This window comes from Lepisosteus platostomus, chromosome 9 (assembly GCF_059453375.1).
Source record: "Lepisosteus platostomus isolate fLepPlt1 chromosome 9, fLepPlt1.hap1, whole genome shotgun sequence".
NCBI classification, from domain to species: domain Eukaryota; kingdom Metazoa; phylum Chordata; class Actinopteri; order Semionotiformes; family Lepisosteidae; genus Lepisosteus; species Lepisosteus platostomus.
In genome coordinates this window covers 43795186-43810812 of record NC_142619.1, presented here as the reverse complement: position 1 = coordinate 43810812, position 15627 = coordinate 43795186, and the positions used below count along the sequence as shown (strand labels likewise).

The window sequence follows — 15627 nt, the reverse complement described above, 5'->3', positions numbered from 1 at the left end:
CCACACCCATGGAAAGGGAACTGTTGTGCCCCCCTGGAAATTCTGGAAAATTTGACTTATACCCATTTAGCTCTATAAATGTTTGGTGGAGTATACGCCATTGTTAGGGACATCCTGAGTACATTCAGTTAATGATGCAGCTGAGTTTCAAACCTGTGATATCTTGGTTGTATAGCTCAACCTGCACTCTTGGCAGGTTCCTTTATACTCGGAACTACTCCCACCCCCCACCACCCCCAAAACATACACACACACAAAACATTACATTTATTTTACTGTTAGTGCTAAACAGCAGAATAATAACCCTTCGCTGAAGAATAGTATCCTTTTGTTCAAAATATGAGGCAAAATTCCTTACATCAGAATAATTGATTTGGTATATTGAGCTGGTCTTGGGAATTCAAGTCTGCCTTTCTTTAGTTATTTGGTATATAGAAAAATAATGCTTGAGAGGAAATACAGTGCAGCAAATGGCATAGTGAGCTGGTATTCTGAAGATTAAGAATTTACTTGCTCTGTGTTTGTTGTTTATAGAGTGCTTTCTTTGAAAGTTATGTAAAGGTACTAATTGGTTACTTATCTTTTAGTTTTTCATAAAATGCTACTTTATCTCCATATTTAGAGGAACTGTTCAATTGTTTTTTCACTATTTATTATTTATGCATTTTATATACATTTATAGGATCACTGTTAACATGCTCTGTGTTCTTTACTTTAACTATAGTGTTTTAATAAATATGTTAAGAAAATGAAAATGTGTAGGTTGAGTGGAATATCCGAGGTAATTTTTCATTTTTCACAGCACAGTAATGGAGCTATGCATGGGCCTCTTCTATTTTTTCTGTCTCTTTCCAGGATGTGGAATCAATTTTGACTGAATCATGACTCAATGATGATTCCCTCCTTGTAGGCATTAACATGATAGAACTTAGTACTTGTAGTATTTTACTGTTTTCTTTCTTAATTTGTGAATTATTTATTGTTTTTTGGTAAAGTCACACCCCTAACAGTACTTAAACTGCTGTTACGTAATAATTTCCTCCACCTAAAAGATTCCTAGAGTACCGAGATTACTTCAAATTTATAATATATCATTGCATGTCAAGTTTGTAAGGGAACAGACAACAGTCAGTACTATTTATTATTACTATTAATATAGGCTGTCTGCATTGATAGTTTTCTACTTATTTAAATCACATGTACTACAGGACAAATTAAATATTCTACCTTAAATTAAAAATCATGATTTAACAAGTGTACTTTGATCTATTGCAAAATTAAGTAGTACCATGACACGTATTGAGAAGGCTATTGGTACACAATATGTGTACCAGTACACAAAATGCAAAATGTAATTTATTAAAATCTAGATATGGCTAAAAAAATATTTTACACAATGAATTTTTAGATCATATAGCATTTATTGAAACAAAACAAGATTCCGTGTAATATTATGTTGCCCTGGATGACTTTTCATTATAAAAACAGATGTCAGGCAAATTGTTTTCCTTTCCATAGTGTACCTTGGGCTGTTAATCAACTGTGACATTTGCTGCTTTTTCATTTGCTGTACATTTAAAGCATTTTAATTTCAAATATAAATGCCTGTCCTTTCCAGCTGAGCACAATTCTTGAAGACCTATTTCTAACAGGGATGAAAGTCTGAAGCTTAGACTGCAAATCCTGCACTTTATGAAATACAGAATGAACCAAAAGGCAATAAAATGAGCAGTGGGCCAGTGAAACTACTGATTTAATGGCATACTAGAACTGTACTGCATTCAAAATATATTTTTACTTGGTTAATGGAAAGAACACATGCTATAGGGGAAATATTTTCTAATTTTATAATTCTGCTTTCTTCAAAAGCTTCTTTCTGGTTTAGAGAATGGTCATATTTTCTATCATGGCTGGTGTTTGCAATATTATTTTTTACTTTGCTGCACAATTAACATATAACTTGACACTATTAATACTGAAACTGGATTAAAATGTTTTATTTCAAATAATTTCAGTGATAACCTGTAATAGAGGCGAAAAACTATAGTGTAGGTGTTGTACTGTGTTGTGTATTTTGATTTCCCATCAGCATTTAGTGTCTTTAAAGAACTCTGTTAAAGTAAAAATGTATAAATTACAGTAATAATATCATACTTCAATGGGCTAATTACACTATAGCAATTACCATCATTTAAACTTTAAAGAAACTTTATCTTGCACTTTGGAGTGAAAAAGTAAGATAAAACGTAAAAAATCTGCAAAGGAAAACCAGAGGTTTCAGTGTGCCCATTTTATTTACTTAGATAACCCTTGACTTAAGCCAGTTAATGGTGACTCCCTTAACTGAAACAGCTTACAATACAAAAAGTGTACATTGTGTATATGTACAGTACAAATAACGGTCATGGAGGTACAATAGAGTTTGATGTTTTTTTAAGTTTGCTTGGAGTTTTAATTATATAAACCATTTTCTATTTATGACAAAGCAAAACACAACACAATGTCACTATATTGTGACATTCAGTGTCACAATATAGTATATGCAGTATCAGGGAAACTGCACATATAATCTTTATATTTAAACATAAAGTTTTATTTTATGTTTTCCATTCACAATTAAACTGTTATGGAGGTGAACTGCAATGTTGATCAACAACACAGGCAGATGGAAAATGCCAACTACTTGAAATCTGTACATTTGATGAATGCTTTGGAAAAGACTATCAATATATTGCCAATAAATGTATATTTTGATCATGTAAGATTTTGATGATTAGAGATAATTAACCATGCTTGTGCATCAGTATTTTTTTATTTTGCCCCCTGTTCCTCCACCACACTCACGTCACAGCCGGTTTGCTAATTCTGCTTACAGTTAATACTACTGTCTCTATAGCACAAGGTGATCTGGACTAATGAGCAAGCAGTATTTTGCCTACTGTATTTCAGTGTTGAAATGTTGCCATTTTATGACCACAATCACAAGTCACAAAATAAAATTGTAAAATGTTTTACATTGGCCAATCCCAAGAGCTCCATAAATCCCCCAAGGAAGGACTATCATTGATAAAATATAAAAGATACAAAGTTTATAGATGTTGCATTTACATTATGCCATTATTACCTTGGCAGACACTTTTATTCCAAGCCATCTATTATTTCATCCAGTCAAGATGCGAAGGGTGCATCTAGTATTTGCGTAAAAAACACAGAAAACAATAAGAATAGCATTCATTAATGTGCTATGATGTTGCAAAGTGCTGAGGAGTTTTAGTCCTGCTTGACAGAAAGCAGTAATATAAGATCATAGACAGTAAGTGATGGTTAGTCACAAGCCTCCGGGATAAGGTATACCATGGATAAATTATTGAGTTTTTTTCTGGAAGATAGCAAATGAGCCCACCGTTTTTACTGTGGATGATAGGTTGTTCCACCAGACTTTTTTGTTTATTGGTATATTTACTTCAGTGAAAATGATAAATCGTTAATAAAAATGCTCATCATCCTAGCCTTACTCTTCGGCATGTCACAATGATACTAATTTACTCACTACTTTACACTCATTACTTGAAATTCTGTTTCTATAATTTATGCACCACACATCTTAATTTTACTAAATGTATGATTTTGTTTATCCGGGTGTAATCATCATTCGTTTTTTTTTTCCCCCTGAAAAGAAAAATAGCTATCGTTTAATACCACATCACCATCTGCTGGCCTGAAGTGGTATTGTCTGTCATCTAGTGAGAAAAAAATAAAAATCTATTAAAAATTAAATTGTAATGAATGTCTGTTACAAGAAATAAGTAATATATTTTTGACTGAGTACATATATATTCTGATCACATTTTGCAGCTGTAATCATTTCTTTGTACTGCAAATTGCATATTCTGAATATTAAAACGAAAATTGAGTTATATTGGTAGAGAGATTTTCAGTTTATCATCTTCACTGTTATTGTTTCAATTAAGCTAATAATTATGTTACTGTAGTTGTTTTTTTTTACCAAATTATGGTAAATCAGCATTTTTTAAATGTTTCTGAATTTTCCATTTTGAGTATCTCTGTTCTTAAATGCATTCAAGCTAAGCAACTTGAGAAGTGTCTAATATTATTTTAGTGCACTGAAACAACATCTTTGGGTTTAATCTAAATATTGACAGAAACAACCTCTTTTTGTGAATCATTTGGAGAAAATATATATTTTTTTCTATACACTGGAGATTGCACAGAAAAAAACAGCTTTTTTCTGCAAGGTCAATGGTTGACTAGTAGGTAGCTCTTCCCTCTGTACCTGAATTTCTAAACTAATTCCCCAGTATGGTGCCCAGTAGGCAGTGCTGCCCTTCAGATAAACCAATGTCCTGACTTCTTGGCCATGAAAGATCCCATAGCACTATTCTTCAGAGCATGACTGTCAACCTGGTATCCTGGCTAGAGTTCTCTATTGTCGTTATTCATCATTATTGTTATCCATCCATTTTCTAACTGCTTCATCCAATTCAGGTTTGCAGGGGGGAGACATAATAATGATAACAACATTTATACATGATAAAATAGTGAATAGTTCAATAGAAAATAATTGAAACAGAAAATGGAAATAATAGCCATCACGTTTTGTGCTGTACATTTGTATACTGTGTACATATATATAATTATATATAAATTGTTTGTTTTTTTTTTACAGCCAGGAATGTATCTACGAATTTATAACCTCCATGCAAAATTACAGGCTTCAGGAACAAAAGAACAAACTTCAAATGAGTGTCATCTGGGATTTCACCTTCATGGAGGAACTTCTTATGGCAGAGGGATTAAAGTCTTACCGGAGGACAGCAGTGACGTACAGGAACTAAAGAAGTAAGTCTTGGTTTGATTCATTATTTTGGGGTTTTTTTTCAGTTTGTTTTTTTTTTCAGCAAGGCTACAGTTCTAAGAACATCATTTAATATGCTACATAGGCTTGTTTCTGAAAAACATCAAACTGTAAAATTAATAATAAGATTTTGTTACTGAAATAATGGATGACTTTTCTGGATGAACTTGAAAAGTGAGATATTTTTATATATACTGAGAATATTTGCAGATTTGTTTTAATCAAAACTTAAAAGACACATTATGTAACCTTGTACAACCGTTCACTTTGGGGAAAAAACCTTTTCACCTTGTATTCAAAGTTGTGGTTTTGAATACTATAAAGGATATATATGGTGATGAATCACCAAGAGATAATAGTACATTTGAACATGTTGATCTACACCTATAGAGAAAGCCTGAAGCTACATTTGTGCATTTCTCTTACAGTGCAAGACTGTTGATATAAGACGTTAAGTAGGCTTTGTTAAATTCATACATTTTTAATTTAATTTGCCACCACTCTGCTTCCCTGCCTCCCTCTGTTTGAAGTTGTTAGATGATGATCAACTCACCTTTACCGCTATGACCAATTAACCATCACTTATGTTCTGAAATGCACACAGGAGTCACAAAATGCTTAAATAAGCCTTGATTAAGGCTACAGTTCTAGCTTTCAGTGACTGGATTGCAAGCTCACGGGCATGCTGTAGGTCACAGAAGCCACTGTTGCAGACAGGCATGGTTACACTGGATGATACAGTTCTGCCCAACAGGGGTTGGAGATTTTCCCACATAAACCCAAAGCATGATTCCCTTTTCATCATGAATAATTGAAAACAATTGGCTCATCTTCCATTATTAGTTTAAAAGAATCAAGCTGTAGATAAATTCTCACTTTATCAACTTTATTTTGTGTTTTTTTCATGGTTCATTTATATTCTGCCTGGAATATCCACGTTATGTATGCTTTCTCACCTGCCTGTCTTAATCTAGAGTTGTGAGAAAACGTTTGTGAATCCTTAGGAATTACATGGATTTCTGCATGAATGGCCACTAAAATGTGATCTGATCTTCATCTAAGTAATTATAATATATAAAGACAGTCTTAATTAACTAACAACACACAAAACATTTTACATTTCCATATTTTTATTATAGCCAGCAGCCATATCACCCTGTAAGTCACAACTGGCAACCCACTGAAGCTAAGCAGGTGTGAGCCTGGTCAGTACCTGGATGGGAGACCTCCTGGGAAAAAACTAAGGTTGCTGCTGAAAGAGGTGTTAGTAGGGCCAGCAGGGGGCGCTCACCCTGTGGCCCATGTGGGTCCTAATGCCCCAGGATAGCGACGGGGACACTATACTGTAAACAGGTGGCGTCCTTCGGATAAGATGTAAAACCGAGGTCCTGACTCTCTGTGGTCATTAAAAATCCCAGGGCGTTTCTCGAAAAGAGAAGGGGTGTAACCCCGGCGTCCTGGCCAAATATCCCATTGGCCCTTACCAATCATGGCCTCCTAATAATCCCCATCTATGAATTGGCTTCATTACTCTGCTCTCCTCCCCACTAATAGCTGATGTGTGATGAGCGTTCTGGCGCACTATGGCTGCCGTCGCATCATCCATTTGGATGCTGCACATTGGTGGTGTTGGAGGGGAGTCCCCATTACCTGAAAAGCGCTTTGAGTGGAGTGTCCAGAAAAGCACTATATAAGTGTAAGCAATAATTATTATTAAACAAATGTTTTAAACAATCAAGATCATTGATGGAAAAAGTATATGAACCCTTATATTTAGTAACTAGTGGAACCTCCTTTGTTGGCAATAAATAACCTCAACCAAACGCTTTCTGTAGCTGCCGATGAGACCTGCGCAGCGGTTAGGCCCAATCCTCTATACAAAACTGTTTCAGTTCATGTATATTTTTAGGATGTCTTGCTTGAACGGCCTGCTTCAGATCACATCACAGCATTTCAATGGGATTAAGGTCAGGACTCTGACCTGGCCATTCTAAAATATGGAATGTCTTCTGTTTGAACCACTTTGTTGTTGATTTACTTCTGTGTTTTGGATCATTATCATGTTGCATGACCCAACTTATTTTGAGTTTTAGATCACAGACAGACGCCCTGACATTCTGCTGTAGAATTTCCTGATACAACTTGGAATTCATGGTCCCTCAATGATTGCAAGCCATCCAGGCACTGAGGCAGCAAAGCAGCCCCACACCATTATACTCCCTCCACCATGCTTCACAGCTGGGATGAGGTTTTGGTATTGGCGTGCAGTGCTTTTTTCCCATCCAAACATAGCGATGTGCATTTCTGCCAAAGAGTTCTACTTTTGTCTCATCTGTCTACAGAACATTGTTCTAGTAGTGCTGTGGAACATCCAGGTGGTCTTGTGCAAACTTGAGACGTGCAGCAATGTTTTTTTTTTGGGAGAGCAGTGGTTTCCTCCGTGGTGTCGTTCCATTAACACCATTCATGTTCAGTGTTTTTCTGACAAGTTCAAGATATTTCTGCAGGTTTGCTGTTACCCTAGGGTTCTTTTTCATCGCCCTCAGGATTGCATGCTGCGCTCTTGCCATGATCTTTGCAGGACGCCCACTCCTAGGGAGGATAGCAATAGTACTGAATTTCCTTCATAGTAGACAGTTTGTCTTACTGTGGATTGATGAACACCCAGGCCTTTAGAAATGCTTTTGTAGTCTTTTCCAGCTTTATGCATCTCTAGAATTCTTCTTCTAAGGTCCTCTGATATATCTTTTGATCGGGGCATGGTTCACATGAAAAGCTCTTTCTTGAGAAGAGCAGACTCTGTCAGTAACCAACTTTTGTGTGCCTTGTTTATAGGGAAGGGCACCTCCAACCCACACCTCCAGTCTTTGGAATACCTGACTCCAATTAGCTTTTGACAGAAGTCATTAGCCTAGAGGTTCACATACTTTTTCCAACCTAGACTGTGAATGTTTAAATGATGTGTTCACTACCTACAGTACAGGAAGAAGTACAATTGTTTGTGTGTTATTAGTTTAAGGAGATTGTGTTTCTCTATTATTGTGACTTAGTTGAAGATCAGGACCATATTTATATGAGTAATTAATGCAGAAATCCAGGTCATTCCAACGGGTTCACAAACTTTTTCTTGCAATTCTATCTGATATGAGGAACTTTATTAAAAGCCAGCTGAAAATCTAAATTTACCATGTTTATATGCTCTGCATGTATCCATTACTGTGGTTACTTATTTAAAGAATTCTAACAAGTTCATAAGGCGAGACTTTTTATAAATCCAAGATGACCATTCCATAGGTTCTTTCCATTCCAAGTTATCTTCTTATTCCATTCTAATAATTGCTTCCACAACCTTGCATGTAATAGAAGTAAGACTTTTTTATATATAATTTCTTTGGTCAGTTTTGTTTTGTCTCCTATCTTGAGGATGCATAATATTATATCGTAAATTCTTCTGTTCATAGCTACCACCTCTTGCTCTTGTCTTTCTAGTTCATGTGCTTTCATTCTTTAGAAAACATTTGATTAAAAAGTAAGTACATGTTTTGGTGGGAACATATTACACAGTATGGGAGAGAGATTTGTTAATTATGTGCTTCAACAAAAGTAGATTTTTTTACCTTTGTGATGTATTAATTTATTTTTTGAAAAAAATAAGTGCATCTTCTTTGTTGCTTCTGTCAGGGCACTAGAATCTGCTAATCCTGAGGACACCATGGATGATTTAACATTATTAAATGCGTGTTGTGCTTCAGGTGAGCTTTCAAATGTGGTTCTCTATGTTGCTGTTCTGATGACAGTGATGGCAGTGCTGGACATATCTTTTGAAATTCCTTTCCAGTATCCAAGGTGCTAATGTTTTATAGGTCCCAATTTAGTGGACCATAGTGTGAAATTAAATAACAGGTTTAAGATATGTTGTTTTAAATAACTGGTAGAAATCACAGGAGGTCAAAGTAGTCTTGAATGAAGAGGAGAATGACTGGATGGGGCCACACAGTGGTGCAGTGGTTAACATTGCTGCCTGGCAGTGCTGAGGTCCTGGGTTCAATTTTGGACAGAGTGCTACCTGCGTGAAGTTTGTATGTTCTCCCTGTGTTCTTGTGGATTTTCTCTGAGTACTCCAGTTATCCAACTCCATTGGGCCCCTGAGCAAGGCCCTTAACCCCAACTACTCCAGGGGCACCATATAAATGGCTGACCCTGCGCGCCGACCCCAAGCTTCTCTCTCCCTGTCTGTGTGTCTCATGGAGAGCAAGCTGGGGTATGCAAAAAGACAAATTCCTAAAGCAAGAAATTGTATATGGCTAATAAAGTGATCTTCTTCTTCCTTCCACAGTGTAAAAACTTACTGGTAGGTTAATTGGCTTTAGGGAAAATTGGCTCCATAGTGTGTGGGTGTGGCTGTCTGGTTTTGTGTCTGTCTGCCTTGTGATGGACTGGCGTCTTATCCAGGGTGTACCCTGCCTTGTGTCCGTTGCTTTCTGTATAGGCTCTGGCTCCCCTGTGACCCTCACTTGGAATAATACAGTTAAAAAAAGGATGGATAAAAGATGTATGTACAAGTAGAAGTGGAGAGAAACTTCTATTTTTATGTAATTTCTTTTTTTGTTGTTTAAGCCATTGAGAACTCATTAAATGCTGAGTTATCACCTTATCAGGAAGACCCTTTAACAGGTATGGAATACTACAAAACGTTCATAGCATAATAAATATATGTAATACAACACAACTGAAATACAGTTGAGAGAAGCAGAAGAGATATAAGAACATTTCCCAAAAAATGGGAAGCCTTTGCCATTTGGATTTAATTAAATTCATGATGATTTGATAAAGAAAACAAACATTATTGAAGATAATTTATAAGCCCCTCATATTCGGTGTTGTATAGTAAAACCTTCCTGTTCCAGACAGCTAACAAAACCATTGACACTTCTAGAATTATCAGGAACAAATGAAAAATTTCCTGACTGCAAGGAGATAACACCTTAAATAGTAAAAACTTACATGTTGGCATTCTTGTCTTCCAGAATGCAAAAGTGAATAATTTTCTTTGGGTAAAAGCAGTCAAATATATATATATAACAAAGTTTTTAGACACATGGCTTTCCCGAGGTGTTGCATAATGTTCAAACTATACTACAGGGGAACCACTTTGCAAACCCCCCCCAACAACAAGAGATACCATTAAAGAACTTGCTTTATAAAAATTGATATTTCAACCATTTACATTGTTTACATTGATTAGTTTATTTTTTATCTTTATATGTGGGTTTGCAGTACTCACCTGTCATCACACAGTGAAGTCGGACCTGCTCAGCAATGTAAAGAATTCCACGCCTCCACAGAAGTTCCATATCAAGGCCAAGCTTAAATCCTATCAACCAGACAAGCTCTATCAGTCTGTAAAACTTTACTGTCCCAAATGCAAAAGAGTGTAAGTTCAAATGTGTTCTAAATATTTTAACAGTCTGGAAAAGTTGTTTTATTTTACTTAGATAGATGGGGATATAAAACAGTAATTGCTTAATATTGATTTGTTTACAGTTATGTCCACATGACATGTCCGATGGAACTCCAGATACCACACTAATTGAGACCATGTATAAGTACATGGTTAACATTAACCTCCCAAAACTCAATCTGCTCAAAAATCAAAGTAAAACAAATTGTGATCAATTAAATCAACATGGGCATGGCTTGAATCAAGACAGCTGCAGAGGCAAAGTTTCTGATAAGACTTAACAGAAATGACATTATATAAAGGTGTTTCACTTGTTTTTTTTATCAATTATGAGACAGTTATCCTGTGTTTATTATCATATTAATGAACTAACTTTCTGAGTAGGGATTTAGAATGATGTCATTTAATCTTTGATACATCCAGTAGTCATTGCCCAGTTTTCTTGAGAAGACTGAGCAAAGGGTCAACCTTTAATTTTGTCCTTGAGGTGCAAAGCCTTTAAGTCATGCATCTGGAACTCATCAAGTCAGGATTGATAAGGAGATCTTTTATTTAATTTTTTTGCTAAGAACTTAGCAAGATATTTAAACCATTTTATTCATTAATTTTAATTGAGGGGTGAGTTGTTTTTTAGTCCATGTATCATACCTTTTATTTCGGAGAAACTCATAATTTTCAAACATTTAAAACATTTTTCCTGCAAACAGTATTACCTTACTATTGCACTTCACTGAAACAGATGTGCTATGGGGTTTTTGATGCATGTTTTATTTTTAAATGAGATTTAAACCTCCTCTGTACGTAATGTTGGCTAGCCAGTTTTAATTGAGACTGCATTGGTGTTTTATGACTGTTTCAGACAGGAGATTCCAGATGATGAAACTATTGGGAGTCTGTTTCAAGAGGCTTTAAATCTACCAGTCCTCTCCAGTGATTCATGGTATGAGACATTTCTGTGGGAATCCAGCACCGATGTTGGAAGAAAAGTGGCAGTTCACTTTGTTAATGTACTTGGGAGTGAAGAACATTTATTAACCTTGGTACAAGGTGAGGAAAACAAGGTTTCAGATAACAATTGGGAAGCTTCCATATGTTTTTATCCCATGGTGGTTATTTTTTCACAAACATGATTTTTGTGTATTGCGGGAGAAAAAGCATGCTTCAGAAAAATACAGATAAGTCTAATTTCATTAATAATGATGAAAAACACAGAAAATCCACATCCATTTCACATTAAAACTCACAGTTTGTGTAAACATGTCTTGCAAGGGAGAATATAATAATAATAATAATAATAATTGCTTACACTTATATAGCGCTTTTCTGGACACTCCACTCAAAGCGCTTTACAGGTAATGGGGACTCCCCTCCACCACCACCAATGTGTAGCATCCACCTGGATGATGCGACGGCAGCCATAGTGCGCCAGAACGCTCACCACACATCAGCTATCAGTGGGGAGGAGAGCAGAGAGTAATGTAGCCAATTCATAGAGGGGGAGTATTAGGAGGCCATGATTGGTAAGGGCCAATTGGAAATTTGGCCAGGACACCGGGGTTACACCCCTACTCTTTTCGAGAAGCGCCCTGGGATTTTTAATGACCACAGAGAGTCAGGACCTCGGTTTTACGTCTCATCCGAAGGACGGCGCCTGTTTACAGTATAGTGTCCCCATCACTATACTGGGGCATTAGGACCCACATGGACCACAGGGTGAGCGCCCCCTGCTGGCCCCACTAACACCTCTTCCAGCAGCAACCTTAGTTTTTCAAATATGTGACTGTTGTCTGAAACACATCCCTATAATCCTACGTCTCTGTTGGTATGTTGTAATACCAAGTTGGATAGTTTCATTATTATAACCCTGACATTTATTTGTCAATAATTAAGTGGTGAGATTAATTAGTTAAATACCATTCACTGCAAATAAATTAGAGCCTAAACCTTCAAAGAAGAAAGCCTTGAATGTATACATCTTGAATGTATGTTTTCAGTAACTAATTGTAGGCATGTAAATTAAATAGACCTTTCAAAAACAATTTTGTCTACGACAACAAATCATTTAACAAAGAGACACAATGGTTTTACAAATCACAACTTTATTACAAGAAGATATCCAAAGGGAACATTTGGGCATTGTTAGACCCAATCATCTACATGCAGTAGTTAGTGCTCTTTGCACTGAAGCAGTGAATACTCAAATCCATGAATGCACAGTGATTAATGGTGAAGACACCCTGAGTGATGTATTGATTACTTATTATATTGTTAGGAGCAACTCTAGAAGAAGTCTGTAGACTTTCAACAAAATTTGAAAGCATAATTCCGATAAAATTCTCTGAAGATCAAATTACTTTGCTGGATCTTTCTGCTCCATTTCTCATCCAAGGAAAAAAGTGGTCCTATGGGTATGTAATTAATTTTGATAATCCTCTCAGGAATATAATGGAAGCCAATTGTCTTATCATAAATGTAGGTTTAATATTATTTATAAATCATCTTTGCAGCTTCATTAAAACGTAATCTATTGTGTAGTATAACTATATGCTTTATAGAATGATTAATGAAGCTTCATTAATGCTTCGTTATCTAGAGAATTATTTTGTAGATTGTTTTTACATTATTTGTGTGTTAAAAATAAGTTAAACAAGTAATTTATGGTTTTATAGGTATCTGTAATTAAAAGTAATTTGGAATCCTATCAGTTTTATTCACGTATTATGCATGTAACAGGTGTCTGATCTATAACATGTTTGTAGAAAGTAATTTTTGTTATTATTTGTAGCTATTTTCTTAAAGTACATTTAAAACATATCAGAAAAATAATTTAAGACTACAGAGTTTTACAGAGTTATAAAGTTAAGCAATTTCTATAATGTAAGTATCAATGTAGACAATACAATACAATAAATGGAATGCAATACAAGTGAAATAATGCATTACCACTGATATGGGATTGCAGAAATATGGAGCTCTATCGCATTATAATAACAAAAGGCACAAATCAATTGAACAAGTAATAGGTTTATTCCATGCTGAAAAGAGAAGAGAAAAAATACAACATTTCGGCTGTGAAGCCTTCTTCGGGTGTGAAGACTACACCCGAAGAAGGCTTCACAGCTGAAACTGTGTTTTCTCTCTTCTCTTTTCAGCATGGAATAAACCTATTACTTGTTCGTTTGCAGACTACGGATGCTGACACAGCTACCCATCTGAACTACTATAAATAAATTGAGCTGCTTTTTCCAGTGAGGAGTTTCAAAATTTCCAGAATCAAAACTTTTAAATGAAAATGGTTAAAATTAATTAATGTAGTGATATGCACGTGATTCCTGTTGTTTTATGAAAGCCTGGTCCATTGTTTGCTGAGATATAAAGTAAATTTGGAACCTTTTCGACTGAATACATGTACTGTATATTGTATGCGACACTAAATAAAATAAAAAAGGCACTTTTAAAATGTGCTTTATCTTAATGTGTTTTAGGTGCAAACACTGTTCCTGTGTCAAGAATATAGGCTTGTATTTAGAGCAGGAGATGGTATGGGAGCCTGAGAATACTGCAGAAGGTACAGTACAATTTCAAATTAAAATGTTAGCTATAAACCTGCTATTTACTGTACCGGTACCTACATTTTCTAACTTAATAATATACAGTAAAACAACATCAAAACAATTCCCTAATCTTCATCTTTACACTTTTCTAACAAGCTGGAACAATTTGAACTGTGATGGTTGCAACCATGTGACTAGTTCATTGTCAAATTGCCAGGATTTTGGAGAACATAACGTTTAAGTTGCATCATCATGGCGATGGGTTGTATTGTCATGAGTAGGTGTAGTGCGAGTCCTCATGTGGCATGTCCCTCAATGGTTGATCACTCTGGTCCCGTCAGTTGATTTATGGCAGGTGAGGGGGTTTGAGTCCAGACATGCCTCTCCCTTGAATACTCCCCGCAGACTTAGTGGTATCGATTTAGCGACTTCATTAATGGTGGTGTCAGGATAGGCCCAATTTGTTGTTGCCTAGTTTGTGTGTTGAACAGCCAGGATATCCTGCTTAGCAGAGTCACATCTTTGCAACATTTCTAAGAATCTAATTCAAAATGAGTTCTACAATTTCATTTTCAGTCCAAGGCAAGAGCAAAATTATTATAATATTTACAAACACTTCATTCTAATCATAGCCATTGCCTTCATTCTTTAACAGGTATTCTTTGGCTTGCACTTATATTGATAAGAGGTTTCTGGAGTTGTGCATAGTTCGAGTTTGAGCATTTTCTCTGTATAGCTTACTTTGAAATTGTTAATTTGAAATGTGGGGGAAGAGGAGCAATGCAAATCTTCTCAAGACTTCTTGCAACTTCACTGTAAATTCCAGTGGTTGCAGTAATTTTAAAGTCAGTGGCTCATATGGTCCTGGAGTAGCTAATGGCAATAAATAGGAAATGCCAGATGAGCTACATGCCTCCTCTAGTTTCTTATGTTCAATGGGGTTATAGCTGAACATAATGTAATACTTAATTATCAGGCAACAGAATTACAGTTAAAGATGTAATTTGGAGAATTAAGAGTTAGGGGAGTCAGGGAATGCATATGTTTTATAAACGTTTCAGATTGCGTTTAGGCAAATTTACATAAAGATGTTATTTTTGCATAACTCCTGTCACATGCCCATTATAGTCAGTACTGCAGTCTACTCTGGCTGCAAAATAACTTTTCTGTCCTCTTCTGCTTTTTTTTTTTTACACTTGCGGGTGTCTATTTTCAAATGTCCTATACAGTATATGCAGGATAAGTGGAGTATAAAAATACAAAAATTAATTCCTTAATGCAATGTCGATATTACACTTTCATACCATCCCACTATCATTCCCCCATGGCCCGCTCCTCCCAAAATGTCAATGGTTGCCTTTATCCTTAGATGCCACTAGGTTCATTCCTATGGCTGAATTGGATGGACTGGTAGATGAGGTCATAGTTTAAGGTGTCAAACCATGTTTTGCTTATGTTTACTTTCTGAGAAAACTTTCAAAACTAATTTCAAAGACGGATTACACTGAATTTTCTGTTGAGGTTAAGAAATACTAAGATCTCTATGACTCTAGCAGTCCTCGCATGACAAAAAAGATATGGTCTGGATTATCATTTCATCTGCTATCAGTGCACAGTGCGAGAATCAAATTTAATACATTGTGTGATGGCAAAATAATGGAATGAAATTTTTAACCATTACATATTATCATCTGTTGTACATATGTACATATGAATTTGTTGTTTGGTTATATACA

The 15627-nt window shown here is 35.7% G+C and overlaps 1 protein-coding gene across 3 annotated transcripts in view; it reads left to right on the top strand.

The window, feature by feature from the left end:
* The window catches only part of pot1 (protection of telomeres 1 homolog), a 90617-nt gene that overhangs the window by 67967 nt on the left and 7023 nt on the right, over window positions 1–15627 (top strand). For 2 of the 3 annotated variants that reach the window (XM_088645156.1, XM_088645154.1), the window contains exons 11-17: window positions 4688–4860; window positions 8558–8628; window positions 9494–9550; window positions 10154–10310; window positions 11197–11384; window positions 12610–12745; window positions 13823–13905. In XM_088645156.1, the coding sequence (XP_088501282.1) occupies window positions 4688–4860; window positions 8558–8628; window positions 9494–9550; window positions 10154–10310; window positions 11197–11384; window positions 12610–12745; window positions 13823–13905 (865 nt within the window). The remainder of the gene's footprint in view (window positions 1–4687; window positions 4861–8557; window positions 8629–9493; window positions 9551–10153; window positions 10311–11196; window positions 11385–12609; window positions 12746–13822; window positions 13906–15627) is intronic. The other variant, XM_088645155.1, reaches the window with a different exon arrangement.